This window comes from Ranitomeya imitator, chromosome 3 (genome assembly GCF_032444005.1).
Source record: "Ranitomeya imitator isolate aRanImi1 chromosome 3, aRanImi1.pri, whole genome shotgun sequence".
Classification (NCBI taxonomy): domain Eukaryota; kingdom Metazoa; phylum Chordata; class Amphibia; order Anura; family Dendrobatidae; genus Ranitomeya; species Ranitomeya imitator.
In genome coordinates, this window is record NC_091284.1 from 27,282,242 (window position 1) to 27,310,027 (window position 27,786).

A 27,786-nucleotide genomic window follows, 5' to 3' on the forward strand; every position below is an offset into this window, starting at 1 on the left:
GTGTTATCTACTGTATATAGAGGTGTTATCAGTCATTGTACAGGAGGAGGAGGTGAGCTGTGACATTACCTATTGTGAATGGTGGATCCTGTGTTATCTACTCTCTATGGAGGTGTTATCAGTCATTGTACAGGAGGGGGAGGTGAGCTGTGATATCGCCTATTGTGACAGGTGGATCCTGTGTTATCTACTATATATAAAGGTGTTATCAGGCATTATACAGGAGGAGGAGGTGAGCTGTGATATCACCTATTGTAAATGGTTGATCCTGTGTTATCTGCTGTATATAGAGGTGTTATCAGTCATTGTACAGGAGGAGGAGGTGAGCTGTGATATCACCTATTGTGAATGGTGGATCCTGTGTTATCTGCTGTATATAGAGGTGATATCAGTCATTGTACAGGAGGAGGAGGTGAGCTGTGATATTGTCTATTGTGACAGGTGGATCCTGTGTTATCTACTATATATAGAGGTGTTATCGGTCATTGTACAGGAGGAGGAGGTGAGCTGTGATATCACCTATTGTGTCTGGTGGATCCTGTGTTATCTACTGTAAATAGAGGTGTTATCAGTCATTGTACAGGAGGAGGAGGTGAGCTGTGACATTACCTATTGTGAATGGTGGATCCTGTGTTATCTACTGTCTATGGAGGTGTTATCAGTCATTGTACAGGAGGGGGAGGTGAGCTGTGATATCGCCTATTGTGACAGGTGGATCCTGTGTTATCTACTATATATAGAGGTGTTATCAGTCAATGTACAGGAGGAGGTGAGCTGTGATATCACCTATTGTGAATGGTGGATCCTGTGTTATCTACTGTGTATAAAGGTGTTATCAGGCATTATACAGGAGGAGGAGGTGAGCTGTGATATCACCTATTGTAAATGGTTGATCCTGTGTTATCTGCTGTATATAGAGGTGTTATCAGGCATTGTACAGGAGGAGAAGGTGAGCTGTGACATCACCTATTGTGAATGGTGGATCCTGTGTTATCTACTGTATATAGAGGTGTTATCAGTCATTGTACAGGAGGGGGAGGTGAGCTGTGATATCGCCTATTGTGACAGGTGGATCCTGTGTTATCTACTATATATAGAGGTGTTATCAGTCATTGTACGGGAGGAGGAGGTGAGCTGTGACATCACCTATTGTGAATGGTGGATCCTGTGTTATCTACTGTATATAGAGAGGTGTTATCAGTCATTGTACAGGAGGAGGAGGTGAGCTGTGATATCACCTATTGTGAATGGTGGATCCTGTGTTATCTGCTGTATATAGAGGTGATATCAGTCATTGTACAGGAGGAGGAGGTGAGCTGTGATATTGTCTATTGTGACAGGTGGATTCTGTGTTATCTACTATATATAGAGGTGTTATCAGTTATTGTACAGGAGGAGGAGGTGAGCTGTGATATCACCTATTGTGTCTGGTGGATCCTGTGTTATCTACTGTATATAGAGGTGTTATCAGTCATTGTACAGGAGGAGGAGGTGAGCTGTGACATCACCTATTGTGAATGGTGGATCCTGTGTTATCTACTGTATATAGAGGTGTTGTCAGTCATTGTACAGGAGGAGGAGGTGAGCTGTGATATCACCTATTGTGAATGGTGGATCCTGTGTTATCTACTGTATATAGAGGTGTTATCAGTCATTGTACAGGAGGAGGAGGTGAGCTGTGACATTACCTATTGTAAATGGTGGATCCTGTGTTATCTACTGTCTATGGAGGTGTTATCAGTCATTGTACAGGAGGGGGAGGTGAGCTGTGATATCGCCTATTGTGACAGGTGGATCCTGTGTTATCTACTGTATATAGAGGTGTTATCAGTTATTGTACAGGAGGGGGAGGTGAGCTGTGATATCGCCTATTGTGACAGGTGGATCCTGTTATCTACTGTATATAGAGGTGTTATCAGTCTTTGTACAGGAGGAGGAGGTGAGCTGTGACATCACCTATTGTGACTGGTGGATCCTGTGTTATCTACTATATATAGAGGTGATATCAGTCATTGTACAGGAGGAGGAGGTGAGCTGTGACATCACCTATTGTGACTGGTGGATCCTGTGTTATCTACTGTATATATAGAGGTGTTATCAGTCTTTGTACAGGAGGAGGTGAGCTATGATATCATTTATTGTATATGATGGGTACTGTTTCACCAATTATTGTACAGGAGGAGGAAGAAGTGAGCTGTGATATCTCCCATTTTCAATTATAATACAGTTAGGTCCATATATATTTGGACAGAGACAACATTTTTCTAATTTTGGTTATAGACATTACCACAATGAATTTTAAACAAAACAATTCAGATGCAGTTGAAGTTCAGAGTTTCAGCTTTCATTTGAGGGTATCCACATTAAAATTGGATAAAGGGTTTAGGAGTTTCAGCTCCTTAACATGTGCCACCCTGTTTTGAAAGGGACCAAAAGTAATTGGACAATTGACTCCAAGGGTATTTCATGGAAAGGTGTGGGCAATCCCTTCGTTATGTCATTCTCAGTTAAGCAGATAAAAGGCCTGGAGTTGATTTGAGGTGTGGTGCTTGCATTTGGAAGGTTTTGCTGTGAAGTAAACATGCGGTAAAGGAGCTCTCCATGCAGGTGAAACAAGCCATCCTTAAGCTGCGAAAACAGAAAAAACCCATCCGAGAAATTGCTACAATATTAGGAGTGGCAAAATCTACAGTTTGGTACATCCTGAGAAAGAAAGAAAGCGCTGGTGAACTCATCAATGCAAAAAGACCTGGGCGCCCACGGAAGACAACAGTGGTGGATGATCGCAGAATGATCTCCATGGTGAAGAGAAAACCCTTCACAACAGCCGACCAAGTGACCAACACTCTCCAGGAGGTCGGCGTATCAATATCCAAATCTACCATAAAGAGAAGACTGCATGAAAGTAACTACAGAGGGTTCACTGCACGGTGCAGCCACTCATAAGCATCAAGAAGAAAAAGGCTAGACTGGACTTTGCTAAAAACATCTAAAAAAGCCGCACGGTTCTGGAAGAACATTCTTTGGACAGATGAAACCAAGATCAACCTCTACCAGAATGATGGAAAGAGGAAAGTATGGTGAAGGCGTGGTACAGCTCATGATCCAAAGCACCACATCATCTGTAAAACACGGCGGAGGCAGTGTGATGGCGCGGGCATGCATGGCTGCCAGTGGCACTGGGTCACTAGTGTTTATTGATGATGTGACACAGGACAGAAGCAGCCGAATGAATTCTGAGGTATTCAGAGCCGCCATACTGTGTGCTCAGATCCAGCCAAATGCAGCAAAACTGATTGGTCGTCGTTTCATACTACAGATGGACAATGACCCAAAACATAAAGCCAAAGCAACCCAGGAGTTTATTAAAGCAAAGAAGTGGAATATTCTAGAATGGCCAAGTCAGTCACCTGATCTCAACCCAATTGAGCATGCATTTCACTTATTAAAGACTAAACTTCAGACAGAAAGGCCACAAACAAACAGCAACTGAAAACCACCGCAGTGAAGGCCCGGCAGAGCATCAAAAAGGAGGAAACACAGCGTCTGTGATGTCCATGAGTTCAAGACTTCAGGCAGTCATTGCCAACAAAGGGTTTTCAACCCAAGTACTAAAAATGAACATTTAATTTAAAATTATTGAATCTGTCCAATTACTTTTGGTGCCTTTAAAAACAGGGTGGCACATGTTAAGGAGCTGAAACTCCTAAACCCTTCAACCAATTTTAATGTGGATACCCTCAAATGAAAGCTGAAAGTCTGATCTTCAACTGCATCTGAATTGCTTTGTTTAAAATTCTTTGTGGTAATGTCTATAACCAAAATTAGAAAAATGTTGTCTCTGTCCAAATATATATGGACCTAACTGTATATATCATTCATATCATATCAATAATAATATCTATTATTTCACATATGCAGACTAGTATTTGCATTAGAACGGAGCATCACAACATGAACTGCCAATACGTATATGGCATATTTAATTTTTTTGACAATTTCAGAGCAGGTGTATATCTGTGCACAAACTTAGAGCTCCCTAAAAGCCGCAGGTCTTCACACAGTTATTCTACACCCAAGGTCACATTCTGAAAAAGACGACTCAAAAATGTGTCTTTACAAGTGTTTTTGTTTTTAATCTTGTATTGCCCATTGTTTGTTTTTGCTGTTAATCTCTTGATCACTTGGTATTTACAGGTGGCTGTGTACTATATGTAAAGTAGACATCTGTATGGATCAATGTTTTGAAAAGAAACATGTTAGTAAACATATAGAAAATAGTCCCGAAGTCATTATAGTCTAATAATAATACCATGCATACAGTGGCATGTATATGCTAAATAGCATATTTGACAACAGGCAAGAGACGACTCAGAACATAACTAATATAAACAGGAGGACAATGAGTCAAAGAAATATGCCAATAGTAACAAATGTGAAAAAGCTTTATTAATAGTGAGATAAAACAAAAAAACAGAACTGTTTAAAAAGTATCTATAGTTCGAATGAGCAATCAATACAGAATATGGCAATATTAACAACAGGTGTCAAGCGAGATTCCAATTAAAATAATGAACTGTACACCAAACCTAGATAACTGCATAGGATGTAACATGCTCTGTCAAAAAATGTCCATGACTACGGTACTGAAGGTTATATGCACAAGGAATATATCAAAGTGCATCCATAGACCAGACAGAAACGTATGTCCATGAATATGGGCAAAGAGTAAAGCAGTGAAGCAGGGGTGTATATATGGAAGGAGTTAAACTAGTCCTAAGGCAGCATAAATAATGTGTCCTCCATTAGTCCATATCTTATCCACCCACAAACAACTCCCAGAGCATAAAGAGTCGGTCTAGACCAACAGTGTATGTCCTCCAGCTAAACCGCAGAGACAAAGAAGTAAAAAATAGCAGCTAGTAGTTACCCATGTGTTAGAAGGCAGGTGAAACCGATCCTATGTCCCCAACGCACGTTTCGGTGCGGGTACACCTTCCTCAGGGGGCGTGGTTTTGAAGGTAACACAAGACCCTCCCTATATATCCGGCCCTAGGTGTCACATGGTGCGGTTTCCACCAATCACAGTGAGATACCAACACTATTACACAGAAATGCACAGCCGCTCATATTAACCCCATATTACCCTGGCTAAATCACATAAAGCAGCTAGTGATGACATCCAGTCCATGCCATCACTGACAAAAGGGAAACCGCCCAGCTTAGAGCAACTGAGCGTCACATGTGGTGTCACACTATAGCGGCTCACATACACCACCATCACAATCTAGATAAAGAGTTCACAAACCGATGATGGTGCACAGACACTCCCCCCTGACAGACGCATCACCGTACGGACCCATAGGACGGACGGCGCCAAGAACCGCCCATAGACCCAGCAGGTGGGGCGGCCGTACTAGGGGAATAGTCGCACACTGGCATACAAAGTGAAATGCAGGGTAATAATATACAGACAGCAGCACATAACAAAATATAAAAAAAAAAAAAAAAAAAGGATGAAATATTTATGTATATGCCCATGAACACAAATCACCATAACTACAAAGTATATCAATATAACAAATATATGTACACATGCATATACATATAAATACTACAATACGAAGGGCTCAGCCCAAACTAGGGCAATTATCCATAAGCCACCCTAGAGACGGCCAGTTACAACAGGGAGGCCGGCGCCAGACCTCACCCGTGCAACAGGCCAAAACAGGGGGCTTAAAGGAATCTAAATAGAGCCAAAAGTATAACCATATGTCAACAAAATAATATGTGCCCATGAGTGTTACAATTGTCCGCATAGTATTAAATAAGGCAACATAAAAATTATAACATAAACAATAACTAATTAATCACATAGCGCATAGTACAAAAATGTGTATGGATAGCTGTGAGGTACTCAGTCCATGCCGGAATTCCACATTCCTCAGTGCAATAGTAGTTATAGTATTCTTCAGGAACTCCGCTCCCTCAGATGTAAAAAACGTGACATCAACAGGCCGGATAAGGGGATACATCTTCAACGGATCGATCATAGATATTGAAATCAACATGTTGCAATATAGCAACTAGCTAAAGAGATAATGATAAAAGAATATCCATTAAAATCAATAAAAAACAAAACCAAAACAGTAAAAAAGCAAAACAACGACGGACAGGACAATAGAGACACATGAGGCAACCTACGATACATAATACACTGTACAGTATCACTATACCACAAAAGGTCAGAGGAACGAAGCAAATCCATGTGACTCATTTAGACCGTGGGGGGACATTGTACCCAGGACGGTAATCCACCGACATTCCTTCTGGGCAAGTATCCGTTTAATGTCCCCACCACGAATCCCAAGTTGAATGTGCTGAATGCCTCTGACCATGAAGGATTTGGGATCACTCTGATGGAATATGCGAAAATGCTTGGGTATAGTTTTAAGCTGGGTCACATCTGTAGCTGAAGCAGAGGCTACTATATCACGCACATGCTCACGTGTGCGTATTCTCAATTGTTGAGACGTCAGACCTATATATATTTTTTGACATCCACACGTGGCATAGTATATCACCTGTGTTGTCGCACAGGTGATATGATGTCTGATGTCAAATTTCTGTTTCCCATCGGATGAGGTGAAGGTGGCAGTTCTCAACGTGTTTTTACATGCCATACATTTCCCGCAAGGGAAACAACCCAAGGGTGGCCCACGTGAGTTAAAGGGATTTTTGGCTTCCGGGACATAATGACTACTAACCAGCATGTCTCCCAGATTCTGACTTCGTCTGGCTGTTGGTATCTCACTGTGATTGGTGGAAACCGCACCATGTGACACCTAGGGCCGGATATATAGGGAGGGTCTTGTGTTACCTTCAAAACCACGCCCCCTGAGGAAGGTGTACCCGCACCGAAACGTGCGTTGGGGACATAGGATCGGTTTCACCTGCCTTCTAACACATGGGTAACTACTAGCTGCTATTTTTTACTTCTTTGTCTCTGCGGTTTAGCTGGAGGACATACACTGTTGGTCTAGACCGACTCTTTATGCTCTGGGAGTTGTTTGTGGGTGGATAAGATATGGACTAATGGAGGACACATTATTTATGCTGCCTTAGGACTAGTTTAACTCCTTCCACATATACACCCCTGCTTCACTGCTTTACTCTTTGCCCATATTCATGGACATACGTTTCTGTCTGGTCTATGGATGCACTTTGATATATTCCTTGTGCATATAACCTTCAGTACCGTAGTCATGGACATTTTTTGACAGAGCATGTTACATCCTATGCAGTTATCTAGGTTTGGTGTACCGTTCATTATTTTAATTGGAATCTCGCTTGACACCTGTTGTTAATATTGCCATATTCTGTATTGATTGCTCATTCGAACTATAGATACTTTTTAAACAGTTCTGTTTTTTAGTTTTATCTCACTATTAATAAAGCTTTTTCACATTTGTTACTATTGGCATATTTCTTTGACTCATTGTCCTCCTGTTTATATATGTTAGTAAACATGCAAGGTGAGCAGATAATGATGATTTATTATTAATTATAATAATAACATGAGAAATGATTAACTTTTATGTTTTCACAAATCACACAAAATTTCTTTGTAGAGAATGGGATCCCTACACAACTCCCCAATTTCTCCCCCCCTGAAACTGAACTTGCTTTACTCAGGTATTGATGGTACAGATTTCTGGTTTCTAACCTGCTGAAAATTGCATGCAAACTGGTGTCATAATATTATCGGCAACCATTGCTGGTCCACCTGGGATTATATTAGACCTTGGACCACCAGGAATTATAATGGACATTGTACCACTATGGATTTTAGTAGACTGCTAGGAATTTTTATAGATTCTAAGGCCACAAGGAAATATAATGGATAGTAGACAACTAGGAATTAAAATAATCACTAGGCAATCATGGATATTAGTAGACATAAGACCACCAGGGATTATAATAAACACTAGACCACCAGGGATTATAATAAGCACTAGACCATCAGGGACTATAATAAAACTAGACCATCAGGGATTATAATAGACACTAGACCATCAGGGATTATAATAGACTCTAGACCATCAGGGATTATAATAGACATTAGACCATCAGGGATTATAATCGACACTAAACCACCAGGGATTATAATCGACACTAGACCATCAGGGATTATAATAAACATTAGACCATCAGGGATTATAATCGACACTAGACAATCAGTGATTATAATAAACACTAGACCATCAGGGATTATAATAAAACTAGACCATCAGGGATTATAATAGACACTAGACCATCAGGGATTATAATAGACTCTAGACCATCAGGGATTATAATCGACACTAGACCATCAGGGATTATAATCGACACTAAACCACCAGGGATTATAATCGACACTAGACCATCAGTGATTATAATAAACACTAGACCATCAGGGATTATAATAAAACTAGACCATCAGGGATTATAATAGACACTAGACCATCAAGGATTATAATCGACACTAAACCACTAGGGATTATGATAAACACTAGACCATCAGGGATTATAATAAACATTAGACCATCAGGGATTATAATAGACACAAGACCACCAAGTATTACAATAAACCTTAAACTACAAGAAATTATGATAGTCACTGAGCTACATTGGATCAGGCTTCTCAATGACAATCCGGGAATAAACTTCAGAGATAACCATTTTTAATGATTAACCATCTTTTTCATGGATACTAAATATGTAAGTAACCACATAATATCCGGACGCTAGCTTTAATATTGAGTACCTTCGATTAGGGTGGCTTTACCTTTTGGCATTACTCCACTGGAGAAGGAAGCTGCTATCAATAATAATAATAATTTTATTTATATAGCGCCAACATATTCCGCAGCGCTTTACAAATTATAGAGGGGACTTGTACAGACAATAGACATTACAGCATAACAGAAATCACAGTTCAAAATAGATACCAGGAGGAGTGAGGGCCCTGCTGCTCGCAGGCTACAAACTATGAGGAAAAGGGGAGACACAAGAGGTGGATGGTAACAATTGCTTTAGTTATTCGGACCGGCCATAGTGTAAGGCTCGGGTGTTCATGTAAAGCTGCATGAACCAGTTATCAGCCTAAGTATGTAGCAGTACAGACACAGAGGGCTAATAACTGCATAAAGTGTATGAGAACATGATGTGAGGAACCTGATTATGTTTTTTTTTTTTTTCATGATAGGTCACACAGGGATCGTTAGGTTAATGCATTGAGGCAGTAGGCCAATCTGAACAAATGAGTTTTTAGGGCACACTTAAAACTGTGGGGATTGGGGATTAATCGTATTAACCTGGGTAGTGCATTCCAAAGAATCGGCGCAGCACGTGTAAAGTCTTGGAGACGGGAGTGGGAGGTTCTGATTATTGAGGATGCTAACCTGAGGTCATTAGCGGAGCGGAGGGCATGGGTAGGGTGGTAGACTGAGACCAGAGAGGAGATGTAGGGTGGTGCTGAGCCATGGAGTGCTTTGTGGATGAGGGTAATAAGTTTATAGTGAATTCTGGAGTTGATGGGTAACCAGTGTAATGACTGGCACAAGGTAGAGGCATCGGTGTAACAGTTGGTGAGGAATATGATCCTGGCAGCAGCATTCAGGACAGATTGGAGCGGGGAGAGTTTGGTAAGAGGGAGGCCGATTAGTAGAGAGTTACAATAGTCCAGACGAGAATGAATGACTGAAACAGTAAGAGTTTTTGCAGAGTCGAAAGTAAGAAAAGGGCGAATTCTAGAAATGTTTTTGAGATGCAGATAAGAAGAGCGAGCCAGTGATCGGATGAATGAAAGCTCGGAATCAAGTATGACCCCAAGGCAGCGGGCATGTTGCTTTGGAGTAATGGTGGAACCACACACGGAGATGGCAATGTCAGGCAAAGGTAGGTTAGTAGAGGGAGAGAACACGAGGAGTTCAGTTTTTGACAGGTTTAGTTTCAGATAGAGGGAGGACATGATGTTAGAGACAGCGGTAAGACAATCACTGGTGTTTACTAAAAAGGTCGGCGTGATATCAGGAGAAGAAGTGTATAATTCGGTGTCGTCAGCATATAGATTGTACTGGAAACCAAATCTACTGATTGTTTGTCCAATAGGGGCAGTATACAAAGAGAAGAGGAGGGGGCCTAGGACAGATCCTTGAGGAACCCCAACAGTAAGAGGAAGGTGAGAGGAGGAGGAACCAGCAAAAGATACAGTGAAGGATCGGTCAGAGAGATAGGAGGAGAACCAGGAGAGAACGGTGTCCTTGAGGCCGATGGAGCGGAGCATAGTGAGGAGGAGCTGATGATCCACAGTGTCTAATGCTGTGGAGAGATACCATAGATGTCAAGAAGAACAAGCAAATCAATTTTGGAATAAATCAAGATAGGCTTGTCACTGGAAGCAAGGATCACCAAGCTTCGACTTGCCTACTTTGGACATATCATACGAAGAGAGCAATTATTGAAGACAGACATTATGGTTGCAAGATTAAAAGGAACAATGCGAAGAGGAAGACCAGCAACTTGATGGCTTGATACTATCAAGATAACAGTGGAGAAGACCCTGATGGACTTATCTAGGCTTGAACAAGATCGATCTTCCTACAGAGCTCTCATCCATCAAGTTGCCATGGCTTGAGCTCCATATACCAAGACCAATAATAAAGCATACAAGGGAGAATTACTGCCACACCATGACTTGACCACATATTACAACCACATAGTGGCCAAATCGGACCACATGCATGGGAGGAATACTGCCATACTTCATGTTACCAACACATATCACATACAAGAGTCTATGTGGATAGAGCGTGTGAGCCATACATGAACGAAGAGAGGGACTGATGTGGATGGAGCATGTGAGCCATACATGAGAGAGAGGAGAGGGACTGATGTGGATGGAGTGTATGAACCAAACATGAGCGAGAATGACTGATGTGGATACAGCATGTGAGCTGTAGATGAAAGAGGAAAAGGACTTATGTGACTGGAGCGTGTGAGCCATACATGAGAGAGCAGAGGGACTGATGTGGATGAAAGGTGTGATCCGTACATGAGAGGAGAGGGACTGATATGGAAACAGCATGTGAGTCGTAGATTAGAGAGGACTGATATGACTGGAGCGTGTGAGCCGTACACGAGAGAGCAGAAGGGCTGATGTGGATGAAATATGTGAACCGTATATGAGAGATGAGAGGGACTAATGTGGATGGAGCATGTAAGTCGTAGATGAGAGAGGAGAAGGACTTATGTGACTGGAGCGTGTGAGCTGTACATGAGAGAAGAGAGGGACTGATGTGGGTGGAGCGTTTCAGCCGTACATGATAAAGGAGAGGGACTGATGTGGATACAGCATGTGAGCTGTAGATGAGAGATCAGAGAGACTGATGTGGATTTAGTGTGTGAACCGTACATGAGAGAGAAGAGGGACTGATGTGGATACAGTGTGTGATCAGTAGACGAGAGAGGGACTGATGTGACTGGAGCATGTGAACCGTACATGAGAGAGAAGAGGGACTGATGTGGATACAGTGTGTGATCAGTAGACGAGAGAGGGACTGATATGACTGGAGCATGTGAGCCGTACATGAGAGAGAAGGACTGATGCGGATACAGCATGTGAGCCATAGATGAGAGAGGAAAAGGCCTGATGTGGATGGAGCGTTTGAGCCGTACATGAGAGATCAGAGAGACTGATGTGGATTCAGTACGTGAACCGTACATGAGAGAGAAGAGGGACTGATGTGAATACAGCATGTGAGCCGATGAGAGAGGAGAGGGACTGATGTGAATACAGCATGTGAGCCGATGAGAGAGGAGAGGGACTGATGTGAATACAGCATGTGAGCCGATGAGAGAGGGATTAATGTGACTGGAGCGTGTGAGCGGCACATGAGAGAAGAGAACGACTGATGTGGATGGAAGATGTGAAAGGCTGATTATTCTGAAAGAAAAAAATCAGCAGACATGAAGACCAAAGCAGTAAAAATAGAAGGAGAATTTTGCAGTGTGTGGAAGTTCTGCTTGTAGGGGTCAGACATGTGGAAATAAGTGTGTCAAATCAGTTGAGTAAAAAGTTTAAAAAGGAACAATCAATTCTGTAAGGGTAAGTGCACATGATCAGTAAACGCTGCAGGCCGGACGCTGTGTAGTTGTGCAGCGTCAAACTCACAGTTGTCCAGATGTTACAGCATAGTGGATGGGATTTCAAGACATCCCATGCCCACTATGCGTGCAGCGGCACCTGCAGCTCACCCGCGGAGACGGACATGTGGCATGCCTCTACAGACTGCAGTATGTCAAATTCTGTTGCTGAGACGCAAGTCTCCGCAAGAGAAATATCACCCATAGTAACAAATCAAGGCCGAAAAAAAGCCATCTGTCCATTCAGTTCAGCCTATATTCCATCAGAATAAATCCCCAGATCAACGTCCTTATAAAGAAGCTAATAACTGTAAGATACAATATTGTTCTGCTCCAGGAAGACATCCAGGCCTCTCTTGAACCCCTCGACTGAGTTCGAGTTCACCACCTCCTCAGGCAAGGAATTCCAGATTCCTGCCCTAACAGTAAAGAATCCTCTTCTATGTTGGTGGAAAAACCTTCTCTCCTCGAGACGCAAAGAATGCCCCCTTGTGCCCGTCACCTTCCTTGGTATAAACAGATACTCAGCGAGATATTTGTATTGTCCCCTTATATACTTATACATGGTTATTAGATCGCCCCTCAGTCGTCTTTTTTCTAGACTAAATAATCCTAATTTCGCTAATCTATCTGGGTATTGTAGATCTCCCATCCCCTTTATTAATTTTGTTGCCCTCCTTTGTACTCGCTCTAGTTCCATTATATCCTTCCTAAGCTCCGGTGCCCAAAACTGTACACAGTAGTCCATGTGCGGTCTAACCAGGGATTTGTACAGAGGCAGTATAATGCTCTCATCATGTGTATCCAGACCTCTTTTCATGCGCCCCATGATCCTGTTTGCTTTGGCAGCTGCTGCCTGGCACTGGCTGCTCCAGGTAAGTTTATCATTAACTAGGATCCCCAAGTCCTTCTCCCTGTCAGATTTACCCAGTGGTTTCCCGTTCAGTGTGTAATGGTGATATTGATTCCTTCTTCCCATGTGTATAACCTTACATTTATCATTGTTAAACCTCATCTGCCACCTTTTGGCCCAAGTTTCCAACTTATCCAGATCCATCTGTAGCAGAATACTATCTTCTCTTGTATTAACTGCTTTACATAATTTTCTATCATCTGCAAATATTGATATTTTACTGTGTAAACCTACCAGATCGTTAATAAATATATTGAAGAGAAAAGGTCCCAACACCGACCCCTGCGGTAGCCCACTGGTCACAGCGACCCAGTTAGAGACTATACCATTTCTTACCACCCTCTGCTTTCTATCACTAAGCCACTTACTTACCCATTTACCCATTTTTACACACATTTTCCCCCAGACCCAGCATTCTCATTTTGTGTCTTGTGTGGCACGGTATCAAATGCTTTGGAAAAATCGAGATATACTGCGTCCAATGACTCCCCTAGAAAGCATAGAGTAATGCTTGGAGTGCATCCTCTCTATAACGCTCCTATATCTGTTGTCCTATTATATGGAGTCTATTTAGGCAGCATTTTTTGGAAACCATAAAGTTGTAGAGACCTCGCCAGCTTTGTGGTGGCACAATGTTGTCATTCACCATTGCACAGAGATACAAAAAAAGAAAATTCCGATGTTTGTGTCGGCTTGTGCTGCAATCTTTGGCGATGTCAAATGTTTTGTTTTGTAACAACAAAGGGTAATCACAATATTTTTGAAAAAAACCTGTTCGGCAGCTGCTGACTTTAATCATCTCACTGCCAGAAATGTGTTTTTTTTTTTTTTAATTCGCTCCGGTGGTCTCAGGAGTGGGACGAGCTCTCATGGGGCCCACAGCGAGGGTTTTCGAAGGCCTCCGTCTCTTTGGCCCTGAAGTTGAGGATTATGTTTCCAGTTAGTGGGACAAACATTCATTTCACTATAGAAAAGCTGTGATCGTTCCCAGTAACCTTGTGACAGTCTGCAACTGACAGGCGCCAATTCCTCCCCAGTGCACCAATCGGAGGCGCGCACTGGTGCCCAGCACCTACTGTTTTTACAAAGAAACTAAAAGGCACAATGTCCATTTTTATATTCTTACTGTTTTGTGATGTGAATTTTTTAAAAAATGTACCGTATGTTCTAATGGAAATATTTTTCGATTTCTTTTTTTTTTTTTTTTTTTGCAACTTTTTATTGTTTAGAAATGAGAATTTAATAAAAAAAAATAATTAGCTTTTTCTTTCTAATTTTTTTTAATCTATTTAGATACATGTTTATATACTGTCTGTACATATCTGGGCATAATGATATGCTAAAGGTATTTAGGTTAATTTAAGGCTGTTTAGCCAGAGGCTCACTATTAGTGTTGCTGCCCCCTGTATAAAGTTTGGTGCCAACTGTTCAGAAAAAGACAGAATAGTGTCCTGTTCACATTATGTTACAGCCTTCCACCAAATTTGTGTAAGGAGAGGCCGCACAACAGGGTGAACAGGTGAAGGTGTCATGTCCTCATTCCGGGGACCGCTCCATCAGTATATTATTCACACCCTGTAATACTCACCGGACTTTAAGGTACCGTTACACTAAACGACTTACCAACGATCACGACCAGCGATACGACCTGGCCGTGATCGTTGTGTGGTCGCTGGGGAGCTGTCACACAGACAGCTCTCTCCAGCGACCAACGATCAGGGGAACGACTTCGGCATCGTTGAAACTGTCTTCAACGATGCCGAAGGCCCCCTGCAGCACCCGGGTAACCAGGGTAAACATCGGGTTACTAAGTGCAGGGCCGCGCTTAGTAACCCGATATTTACCCTGGTTACCATTGTAAAAGTTAAAAAAAAAAAAAAAACAGTACATACTCACATTCCGATGTCTGTCACGTCCCTCGGCGTCAGCTTCCCGCACTGACTGTGTCAGCGCCGGCCGTAAAGCAGAGCGGTGACGTCACCGCTGTGCTCTGCTTTACGGCCGGCACTGACAGTCAGTGCAGGGAAGCTGATGGCGGGGGACGTGACAGACATCGGAATGTGAGTATGTAGTGTTTTTTTTTTTTACTTTTACAATGGTAACCAGGGTAAATATCGGGTTACTAAGCGCGGCCCTGCACTTAGTAACCCGATATTTACCCTGGTTACAAGTGAACACATTGCTGGATCGGCGTCACACATGCCGATCCAGCGATGACAGCGGGTGATCAGCGACCAAAAAAAGGTCCTGATCATTCCCCAGCGACCAACAATCTCCCAGCAGGGGCCTGATCGTTGGTCGCTGTCAAACATAACGAGATCGTTAGCGGGATCTTTGCTACGTCACAAAAAGCGTGACGTTGCAACGATATCGTTAATGAAATTCTTATGTGTGAAGGTACCTTAAGAACATTATTCCCACTGCCTCTCCATTTGTATGAAAATGCCTAATTTACTCTTCTAACACCCAGAGCGGCACTATCTCTTACTCCCAACCACACTGACAGCGCAGCCGACTAAATACCGGGTCCTGTTCTCTACACTCAAAGTAGCGACATGAAGTTCATAGACAACTGGGCTGGTATGAAATGGTTGTACAAGTGTTATCCGCCACGCTGACTGAGTACTTTTGGCATGCTCGAATAATATCCCCGAGTCCCCGCGCTCCATGTCTCGCAATTGTTCGACAGCCGCAACACATGCGTTGATTACCTGTTTGTTAGTTAATCCCTGTATGTGTTGCGCCTGTCGAGCAGCCACGAGACATGGAGCGCGGGGACTCGGACATCTTATCCGAGCACGCTGAACTCAGCACCCGAGCATGCTCGCTCATCACTAGAACCAATTTTTAAACCTGTTTTTATCCTGGATGGTAAATTCCATCTGGCGGATCTTTCCCCCAGTCACGCGGCAACTGGCGATCTAAACCTCTATAGCGGTAGTGTCTTCACGCAACTACCCAATGTCCGCAAACCTATTGTTTTACTGTCTCCTGTATTAAGGTTTTACCCAATTGTGCGCTTCTATCTTCTCAGTCACTGATTCCTTATAAGATGATGAAATACATGAGTAATTTAGTGTTCATATTTATGTTTAATCTCGGAATTTACTGATACCAAAAAAGAATTAAAACTTTCTAAAATTATACATTTCTTTTTTTCTTGCAAAGAGAACCCAGCACAGAAAGAACTACAGTTATGGGAGGCGTACAAAAGTCTGAATGGTGAGAATATTTTAGTATTGCTATGATAGAGATTCTCTAAATTCTCAAGACACAATCCAGTTAAAGGGAAAAGATTTTCCTGCTTGCAGCTGCCACTAGGGGGAGCTCTCTGTATTCACGTTTATACAACTCCTACTGATTGCAATACTAAACCAGCTCCCCCTAGTGGTGGAGGAAAGAATGTGAATCCGTGACCTTCATGATGCTAGAAATCCCCAGCTGTCATTCACAGCGCTCACTGGCTGGGGAATACATGGAGTTGGATGCATGAATCGAATACTTATGACCATGTGATATTTCAGTTTTTCTTTTTTTAAAAAAATTTTCAAAAATTTCTACATTTCAGTTTTTTTCCGTCAAAATGGGGTGCAGAGTGTGCATTAATGTAAAAAAATGAACTTTTTTGAATTTACCAATTGGCTGCAATGAAACAAAGAGTGAAAAATTTAAAGGGGTCTGAATACTTTCTGTACCCTCTGTATACATACACCGTGTTCCAAATTATTATATTTTTCTCGGATTTTCCTAAATGGTCGGTGCAAATGACAGTCAATCTAATAGAAGTCATCACCCGTTAGATTATACATCGCATTTTATTGAAGAAACCTCCCAATGATAACAGTATAATCTCCAAAATAAATAAAACCTCACAATGCACTGTTCCAAATTATTAGGCTCAGTAGAATTTCGAAACATTTGATATAAAGAACTGAAAATGGTCATTTGTGGAATTTGCAGCATTAGGAGGTCACATTCACTGAACAAAAAAGCTATTTAACTCCAAAACCTCCTAACAGGCCAAGTTACATGTAACATAGGATCCTTCTTTGATATCACCTTCACAATTCTTGCATCCATTGAACTTGTGAGTTTTCGGAGAGTTTCTGCTTGTATTTCTTTGCATGAAGTCAGAATCACCTCCCAGAGTCGCTGTTTTGATGTGAACGGCCTCCCACACTCATAGATCTTTGGCTTGATGATCCTCCAAAAGTTCTCTATAGGGTTGAGGTCAGGGGAAGATGGTGGCCGCACCATGAGTTTATCTCCTTTTATGCCCATAGCAGCTGTTTCCCCATGATTCCAGCCCAAAACATGACTCCTCCACCTCCTTGATGACGTCGCAGACTTGTTGGGACATTGTGGCATCGACCAACCATCCACTACTCCATCCATCTGGACCATCCAGGGTTGCTCGACACTCATCAGTAAACAAGACTGTTTGGAAATTAGTCTTCATATATGTCTCGGCCCACTGCAACCATTTCTGCTTGTGAACACTGTTTAGGAGTGGCTGAATAGTAGGTTTATGCACCACAGCAAGCCTTTAAAGGATCCTACACCTTGAGGTTCGAGGCACTCCAGAAGCACCAGCAGCTTCAAATAACTGTTTGCTGCTTTGTAATGGTATTTTGGCAGCTGCTCTCTTAATCCCATGAATTTGTCTGGCAGAACCCTTCCTCATTATGCCTTTATCTGCATGAACTTTGTCTGTGCTCTGTTTCAGTCACAAATGTCTTCACAGTACGATGGTCACGCTTACGTTTTCGTGAAATATCTAATGTTTTCATACCTTGTCCAAGGCATTGCACTATTTAACGCTTTTCAGCAGCAGAGAGATCCTTTTTATTTCCCATATTGCTTGAAACCTGTGGCCTGCTTAATAATGTGGAACGTCATTTTTAAGTAGTTTTCCTTTAATTAGAATCACCTGGAAAACTAATTATCACGTGTTAAAGATTGATTTCAGTGATCCATTGAGCCCTGAGACACAATACCATCCATGAGTTTATTTTGAAAACAAAACAATTAAATCTTTATGACACTTAAATCCAATTTACATAATAATTTGGAACACGGTGTATATATCACATCGGAGACACTGAGACTGCTATATAAAATATCACATAGGAGACACTGAGACTGCTGTAGAAGACACTGAGACTGCTGTATACATCACATAGGATATACTGAGACTGCTGTATATACTAGAAATAGGCCCAATGCTATCGCATCGGGAGTGCGGTGAAATTAACATCTGTGTATGCTTAGTGGTGCTGACAGGAGCAGCGGACATGTCTCACACCATTTGCGCTTTCCAACATATCTGTTCTATATCATCCCTCTGCATTTTTGTATTTTTGCGCAGACGCAGTTCGTGGCCTTGCAGCCAGGAACTGCGCCTGTGCAAGTGACATACACGTCACTGCAATTCGCGCGCATATGTAGTAACGACACGGCTGTTACTGCGCCTGCGTGGGAATAGCGGAGAAGACCACGAACTGCGTCTTTGCAAGTGACACTGCCGTGGTGCCTTATGGGAAGTCCCAACTCGCGGTTCCGATTATTTATATATATATATATATATATATATATATATATAGGATATATCTGAGGATGTATGTATGAGGATACACTGAGACTGCTACATAAATATCACATAGGAGACACTGAGACCGCTACATAAATATCACATAGGAGACACTGAGACCGCTACATAAATATCACATAGGAAACACTGAGACTCCTGTTAATACATCATATAGAAAACAGTGACGTCTGTATATACATCACACAAGATACACTGAAACTGCTGTGTATATCATGTAGAGAAGAATAGCTATTTATTTTTAAATGGGTAATAATGAGTGTAAAAATAAAAACTAAGGAAGATATTGATTAAGAATCTGAAAGGTAAGCAAATATTAGTTTTGCTATGATACAGATTTATATATATATATATATATATATATATATATACTAGAAAAAAATGGAACAGCACAGATCCTATACTTATCTTCGGGTGCAAAGCCCAAATCAACCCGTCCAATGGTTGTTATGAATCCAGATAGATCACAAAAGCAGGCAGCACTCCATGTTCTTAAAGGCAATATGTAGGTGTTTATTGAGCCCACATATCCATGCAACGTTTCGGCTACAACTGAGCCTTTCTCAAGCCAATCCTATCACATAGGATACACTGAGACTGCTGTATATAAATCACATAGGATACACTGCACCTGTTGTATATGCATCACATAGGATACACTGCACCTGCTGTATATGCATCACATAGGATACACTGAGACTGCTGTGTACATCACATAGGATATACTGAGACTGCTGTATATACATCACATAGGATACACTGATACTGATGTATATACACCATATTCGAGACACGGAGGCAGCTGTATATAATTCACATAGGAAACACTGTGACTGCTGCATTTACATAACTTAAGTGTGACGCCCAGGAGACCGGGATACCCAGCACCGGACCAATGGAGTCTGTCTCTTGAGGGGGATGTCACGGGTGGCTTGACCCGGTGCTGTGGCCTCAGGCGATGCACAGTGTAAGGGGTATCGTGAGGGGACAGGCACTTACTTGATCAGCAGCAGGTTCTCCCAGCGGTGATGATCCCGATCCTGGATAGATGGCTGTTATCCAAATGAAAGACTGAGGCACTGAAACGTTTAACCAGTTTACTTCAACATAAAGGGATTTACAACCAGTCCTGTCACCGGAGTCTGTATGGGAACTCTGAGTTACTTTGACCCTGCCGGGGTCTTCGCCTCTTATTGTGCGCAATTTCTGTGTGGCCCTGCTGCTGTATGTGAACTGGCTGCCGGCCCAATCTGTCCCCTCCGGGTCCTGGTTCGACGGGCAACCCGAGTCCTTTTATCGGCTTACCCCCTCCGGGAGTACCGCTGAACTCTGTGTCTGTTGCTGCGTCCGGCCCTAGTGAAGCTGATATCACCTCACGTTTTTCCGGTTGCTGTATTATCTATAATGAATACAGCCACGGATCCGGTATCCGTCTTTGCGCCTGTTCTGGGTAGTGATTAATGCTACCCGGTTCTCACAATGTCCTTTTTCTCTATCCCTCTTCTCCTCAGGCCGGTGATTTAGGCCTGGTAACAGTCACAGGGCTGTTAGAAATTCAGCTGTATGACCTCTCACTTTCAGCTCCTTAGCCCAACTGCCATTTCTTCTCTCAGACCAGAATGGATCAAGGGAAGTCTCTGGAGCTCCCCTTTCTGGCCGGAAGTGGTAGTGCAGTTTTGCTATCTTAATATTTGTATTTAGTGTCAGTAACTATTTTTGTGGCAAATACCCCTAGCGGTGCCACATTCCCCCTTAGTTAAGAACAGTACTCCGGGACTGTGGGACGATAACATTTTGAAATAACAATTAATATGTACAGAGTCTTAAAAATGAAAAGTTACAAAAACCACTCAAGGAAACAAAAATAGAGTTCTGTAAAAAGTCACTTCAAATAGCGTCTATTAATACAGTTCTATCCTTGAAGGTACTAGGAAAGGCACTGCACTTTGTGTCCAGGAATTTAGTTCCATTTTTCCAACGGAGTTATTAATATAAAGTCTAAAGAAAGTTCAAAAAGAGCAAAAAGCAAAGTTCAAAAAGCAGTCTTTCCAGAGCTTTGATTTAGTGCCTCCAGGCTGATAAAAAGTTCAAGAATATGCAAGAAGTTCATACAGACAAGTCTCTGTAGGCACTGGGCTTAAACGTTGCAGACTGATAACAATGACTATACTACATTTTCTGTTTAACTATATACGGCATAACATATATACAATTCACATTATGAGCTTTATAGTTGGTAATCTGCATACCTGGCCGGTAATTGACCCTGGGTACTACGCTGTGATCTACGTAATAGCGGTGTCTCTTCATGTGGTGTACTACTGTCTACTGCGGATGTAGTATCTGCCCGCTCTGCTAAAGATAATTCCATGACTATGGAGTTGGCAAGTCCACCGTGAATGGGATTACTCTGACCAGGAATCTGTTCTTCCTGGCCTGGAACCTCCTGTAGTACGGGGTCAGCCTCTTCCTGTCTTGGGACTTCTGGTATTGGGTTCGGTGTTGGGTAAAAGGCCACCATGGGAACCACTACTGCACCATGGTATGTTAGTAGGGTTTTGGGAAAGTCTCCTATACAGGTGTGATACACTTCCTCTTCTTTTTCCTTTACTGGTTGAACCTGTATGGGTTGAATAACTTCTGGTTCTGGCTGGACAACGTCTGGCTCTTTCAATGCTTCCGGACATAATTTAAGATTGTCTCTTGACACTAGTACAGATGTTAAGCCTCCGTTTTTGCTAATGAGACACATTTTAGGATTATCCACTCTTGTTGGTAAAACTGTGTAGGGTACGGCTTCCCACTGATTGTCCAGTTTATTGGTTCGACGATTTCTCTTGAGCACTTGGTCACCCGGTCTTAAAGGGGTCGCTAGAGCATTCTGGTTGAAAGTTCGCTCTTGTCTTTCTCTAGTTTGCTGAAGGCTTCTTTCCACACTCTCTTGCACTTGGCGATACTGCTTTTGCCGTAGGATATCCCAATTAGAGTCGTGAACTTCTGCGCCTGGTTTCAGAATTCCCATTTCTAGATCGATTGGTAATTGGCCGGGTCTTGCACGCATAAGGTAAGCTGGGGTGCAGTTGGTGGAGCTCACCGGGACATGATTATACAGATCCACCAAGTCAGGCAATTTCTCTGGCCATTGATTCCTTTCTGTCTCAGGTAAAGTCTTTAGTAGGTCTATTACAATATGGTTCATCTTCTCGCATAAGCCGTTTGTTTGTGGATGATAGGCCGTCGTCCGGATCTTTTTGCAACCATACATATTACAGAATTCTCTGAAGATCTCTGATTCAAAGGCTGTACCTTGGTCGGTGAGAACCTGTTCCGGATATCCATGGGGTCTACAAAAGTACGTTTGGAACGCTTTGGCTGCTGTTTTTGCTGTCAGATCTTTTACGGGTACTACTACCAAGAAGCGTGAATAATGGTCCACGATGGTCAAGGCATAGACATAGCCGGACCGGCTTGGTATTAACTTCACGTGGTCTATGGCTACAAGTTCAAGTGGTTGTTTGGTGATTATGGGCTGCAGTGGTGCTCTTTGGTTCTTTTGATCGTTTCTTCTGAGGTTGCACGGGCCACAATTTCTGCACCACTGTTCGATTGATTTTCTCATCCCGACCCAATAAAATCTTTCTCTTAGAATTACTTCTAACTTTTTCCAACCGAAGTGACCAGCACCATTATGGTAAGCTTCGAGGACCATCTTGACATCTTGTTTAGGCACGATAATCTGCCAAACCAATTCATGTGTTTTCGGATTGGTGTACCTTCTACAGAGCTTCCCCTGATACAGGAACATTTTGCCTCTCTCTTTCCAGAGTTGATGCGTCTCTTCTGGGGCATCCTCATCGGGATATGCACTTTGCTCAGTTAACAGTTCCTTCACCAACTTCACAGCCGGATTGCTGTCTTGGGTGTCAGCCCATCTATGGTGTGCTAACGGATTAAAATTCACCTCTTGTTGTTTCTGATAGGTACTTGACTGATGATGTTTTGCCTTGGGATGATGGAAGGCTGGTAGTTCAATTTCTTCAAGCTCCCCCGTTTCTTCTTCTACATCTTTCAAGTGTGGCATCCGGGATAGGGCATCGGCATTTCCATTCTTGCGACCTGCTCGATACTTGATCTTGAAGTTGTAATTAGATAACCGGGCTATCCATCGCTGTTCTAACGCACCTAATTTGGCTGTGTCCAGGTGGGTCAACGGATTGTTGTCAGTATAGACAATAAATTCTGCAGCGGCTAGATAGTGTTTGAAACGTTCAGTCACAGCCCAAACTACTGCCAGTAGTTCCAATTTGAAGGAGCTATAATTTTCTGGATTTCTTTCAGTAGGCCGGAGCTTTCTACTTGCAAAGGCGATGACTTTCTCCCGACCTTCTTGCTTTTGTGACAGCACCGCTCCTAGTCCCACATTACTGGCATCGGTGTGGAGGATGAAAGGCTGATGGTAATCTGGGTATGCCAGAACCTCCTCTCCGGTTAGTGCCTTCTTTAGTTGTTCAAAGGAGTCTTCCCTTTCGTCGTTCCACTGGAAAGGAGGGTTTCGGTTTGAAGGTTTCTTCGTCTGCCCTACCAAGGCGTCTTGCAAGGGTGCTGCCAACTTGGTAAATCCTCTTATAAATCTGCGATAGTAACCCACCAATACCAGGAATTGTCTCACTTCTTTTGCGCTGGTAGGTCTTGGCCAATCCCTTATGGCGCTTATTTTCTCGGGATCTGGTGATACTCCCTCCGAACTCACGATGTGTCCCAGGTACTGTACCTTTGGCTTGAGAAGGTGACATTTGGATGGCTTGACTTTCATGCCATACCTGGATAAGGCTTCGAACACTTCTGCCAAGTCTTTTAAGTGTTGTTCGTAAGTCTTTGAGTAGACGATCACATCATCTAGGTACAGGAGGACGGTCTCGAAGTTCTTGTGTCCGAGGCAGCATTCCATCAGCCGCTGGAAGGTACCGGATGCGTTGCAGAGTCCGAACGGCATGCGATTAAATTCACTTAGACCCATTGGTGTGGTGAATGCCGTCTTTTCCTTATCTCTCTCAGCCACAGGGACTTGCCAATACCCGCTTGTTAAGTCTAAGGTGGAAAAATAATTAGCAGATTTCAAAGCAGTTAAGGACTCTTCTATCCTAGGCAAGGGGTAGGCGTCTTTATGGGTGATGTTATCAATCTTCCGGTAGTCTACGCACATTCTCATGGTTCCGTCTTTTTTTTTGACAATCACTAGAGGGGCCGCCCAGGGGCTACAGCTGTCTCTTATTACCCCGGCCTGTTTCATCTCCCTCAGCATATCTTTTGCACATTGATAGTGAGCGGGCGGTATGGGTCTATATCTTTCTTTTATTGGGGGATGGTCACTGGTGGGGATTGTGTGTTCTACCCCTTCTATCCGTCCGAAGTCCAATGGGTGTTTACTGAAGACTTGTTCATATTCCGTCACTAGCCTATACACCCCTTGTTTTTGATGGGTAGGTGTTGAATTTATGCCCACGTGTAGCTGTTGGCACCAATCCTCCAATTCTCCATCTGAGCCGTTGCCTTCCACCTGACAGGTTGGTTCTAAGGGCTCAATGGTTGTGATGGCATTGTTGTCAACAGTATATAGCTTTGCCACTGTAGCATACCTTGGCAAAGTGACCTCTTCCTCTCCACAGTTCAAAAGTCGTACCGGCACCCGTCCTCGGTGTACCTCGACTATCCCTCGTGCTGTGAGTATAGTGGGCCTGCTGTCGGTGTACACTGGTTCTGTTAAGGCTTGATAATCTCGTCCCTTAGCACCAATGGCTGCTCTACACCATACCAGCATTTCTGTTTTTGGTGGGATTACAATAGACGTTGGATCACTTACCCTCACACTGCCGATTTCTCCACCTGCAACTTCTACCTGTTGCCTTAACATCAATACTTTTATTTCCCTCTGGAGAACTCTCTGCTGGCAGGATTGGGCAGTTTCAGCAATTTGCTGTAAAACAGAAATGACTTCGGAAAAGCAGTTCTCTAACACATTCATTCCTATCAATACAGTTGGTTCACAGTTCCGCCGGTCAACAACAATTATACCCTGTTTCTTCAATTCTACTTTACCAATCTTTATGGTCATCTCCCTAAATCCTAGTTTCGGTACCAACTTATCATTACTGGCCCATATATCTAGTTCAACATCAGAGGGCCCTTTATCAATATCTGCATCAGCCCAGTACCTCTTATAAAGGATATACGGTATAGATGAAATCTGGGAACCTGTGTCCAGCAAAGCGTTGAGGGGCATTCCGTCCAGCACGATAGGGATAATGGGTCGTCCTCCGATGTACCTGTCGTGCCAGGGTGTTGGGCCTTGAAAGTTCATTCCTGCGAAGCGGCCCGCATTCCCAGGGGATTCCCGTTTAAATCACAATCTCGTGCAAAGTGGCCTGGCTGCTGGCAACGGCGGCAAATGGGCTGTCCATCCGGTTGGTAGCGGTCGCAGGGTCGTCCTCTCCATGTCGGGTATCCCCGGGGTCTCATCCATGGAACATCTTCTCTACGGTTTGCCAACTCCATCTTGGGTCCTCTCATCTCCTGCATGGTTTTAGCCATTGAAGCAACAACATCAGTTAAAGAATCAAGCTTTTGTTGAAGAGCCTCATTAGTACTGGGCCCCAGGGGCTTAGCAATGGCCCCGGACATAGCTGATGTCACTGGTACTCCATGTTGTTGAGGAGCCTCTGCCATGAGTTGCGCAGGCTCCTGATCCCGAGGTGCCTCTGCCAGCTGGAGACGTATAACGCTCTCCTTTAATTGGGCAAATGTCAATTCAGGGTTCTTAAAAACAAGCATGCTCACATGCCCCCGGTGAGAAGGGGTGTAGAGTCCCTCCATAAATTGATCTCTTACCAGTTTATCCGCTCCGGTGTTAAAAATGGGTTCAGCCAGTGTAAGTGATTTAAGGGCTTCCTGCAGGTTTAAGGCAAAGTCTCTCACGCCCTCATTAGCTTTTTGTTTGCAATTAAAGAATCGTACTTTAGCTTTGCTGCTGGCAGTGGTTTCAAATGTAGCTTTTAATCCAGCAAATATGCGTTCAACAGTGCCTTTTAGGTCAGCTGCCCATGCTGTGACTTCTCGCTTAGCATGGCCACTTAACTGCATCATCAGGAGACTAACACGCTGAACTTCACCCACGGGGAACATGTCAAAATGGGCCAGCATCTTTTCTCTGAAATCGTCAAGGGTATTAGGCTCACCTTCATACATTGGAAGCCATGGGCCACCCGGGGTATATGGCATCAGCACCGGCATGATGGGCGCCACTCCTTGCACCGCTGCGCTACCGGACTCTCTATCGACACTCTGTCTTTCAGCTGCATTAGCGTCGCCGGGTGCTGCGGCGTCTCCGTGCTGCGACATACTGTGCCCCCTTAGTTAATCCGGACCCTTCCGGTCCTCCGCTTCCATCGGGATAGTGTAGATTCGTTCCGCTGTGCAGCAGGATCGGTTTTCCCCTTGCTCTGACGTCAGAGCGCTCAGCTTGGTGCCGCCCACAATGACACGCCCCCTGCTGCTCCCGCCCGCCGCACGCACTGTAATGGCGGATTCTGAAGTTTTTCAGTCAGACTGGGGCTCAGGTGATGGCGTAGCTCAATTAACAGTCTCGTGCCTAACGGTTATGAGGTGATCACCTCAGGGGATGGCGGCCATCTTTACTTCATTATAACCAATGGGGAAAAGTCACTTTTAATAGTTTTCAATGGGGAATGGATTTTTCTTTAATAAAGTCAATTTTCAAGATTTTTCATCCAAGTTTTCACAGTTTTGGGCTCCAATCATGGCACACAATACCCGGTATACGGGCTGGCTAAATCCTGTTCGTGACGCCAATTGTGACGCCCAGGAGACCGGGATACCCACCACCGGACCAATGGGGTCTATCTCTTAAGGGGGATGTCACGGGTGGCTTGACCCGGTGCTGTGGCCTCAGGCAATGCACAGTGTAAGGGGTATCGTGAGGGGACAGGCACTTACTTGATCAGCAGCAGGTTCTCCCAGCGGTGATGATCCCGATCCTAGATAGATGGCTGTTATCCAAATGAAAGACTGAAGCACTGAAACGTTTAACCAGTTTACTTCAACATAAAAGGATTTACAACCAGTCCTGTCACCGGAGTCTGTATGGGAACTCTGAGTTACTTTGACCCTGCCGGGGTCTTCGCCTCTTATTGTGCGCAATTTCTGTGTGGCCCTGCTGCTGTATGTGAACTGGCTGCCGGCCCAATCTGTCCCCTCCGGGTCCTGGTTCGACGGGCAACCCGAGTCCTTTTATCGGTTTACCCCCTCCGGGAGTACCGCTGAACTCTGTGTCTGTTGCTGCGTCCGGCCCTAGTGAAGCTGATATCACCTCACGTTTTTCCGGTTGCTGTATTATATATAATGAATACAGCCACGGATCCGGTATCCGTCTTTGCACCTGTTCTGGGTAGTGATTAATGCTACCCGGTTCTCACAATGTCCTTTTTCTCTATCCCTCTTCTCCTCAGGCCAGTGATTTGGGCCTGGAAACAGTCACAGGGCTGTTAGAGATTCAACTGCATGACCTCTCACTATCAGCTCCTTAGCCCAACTGCCATTTCTTCTCTCAGACCAGAATGGATCAAGGGGAGTCTCTGGAGCTCCCCCTTCTGGCCGGAGGTGGTAGTGCAGTTTTGCTATCTTAATATTTGTATTTAGTGTCAGTAACTATTTTTGTGGCAAATACCCCTAGGGGTGCCACATAAGATACACTGCAACTGCTGTATATGCATCACATAGGAGACGGTGAGTCTGCTGTATACATCAGGTAGGGGAGACAAAGTCTGCTGTATATACATCACCTATGAGACACTAAAGCTGCTACATTATTATAGGAGAAATGGAACGGGAGAGCAGAGCTTGCTACCTTCACCCATAAAGAATGTTCAGAAGTATTCTGCCCTCTACTCTAGATTATGTCCAAATGCTGGAGGAAATGGCCCACGGGTCAGAGATTCTTCACCTCTGTTTTAGAATGATAACATTGAAACTTAATTTAGCATGCAGTTTTTAGTCTGAATTTCTT

General features: G+C 43.5%; 1 protein-coding gene across 4 annotated transcripts in view; it reads left to right on the forward strand.

Annotated features, from left to right (window-relative positions):
• LOC138672545 (nectin-1-like) overlaps nt 1–27,786 on the forward strand; it is a 103,337-nt gene that overhangs the window by 72,238 nt on the left and 3,313 nt on the right. For 3 of the 4 annotated variants that reach the window (XM_069760623.1, XM_069760626.1, XM_069760625.1), the window contains one exon: nt 16,268–16,321. In XM_069760623.1, the coding sequence (XP_069616724.1) occupies nt 16,268–16,321 (54 nt within the window). Of the gene's footprint in view, nt 1–10,152; nt 14,341–16,267; nt 16,322–27,786 lie in introns of those variants that run through there. The other variant, XM_069760624.1, reaches the window with a different exon arrangement.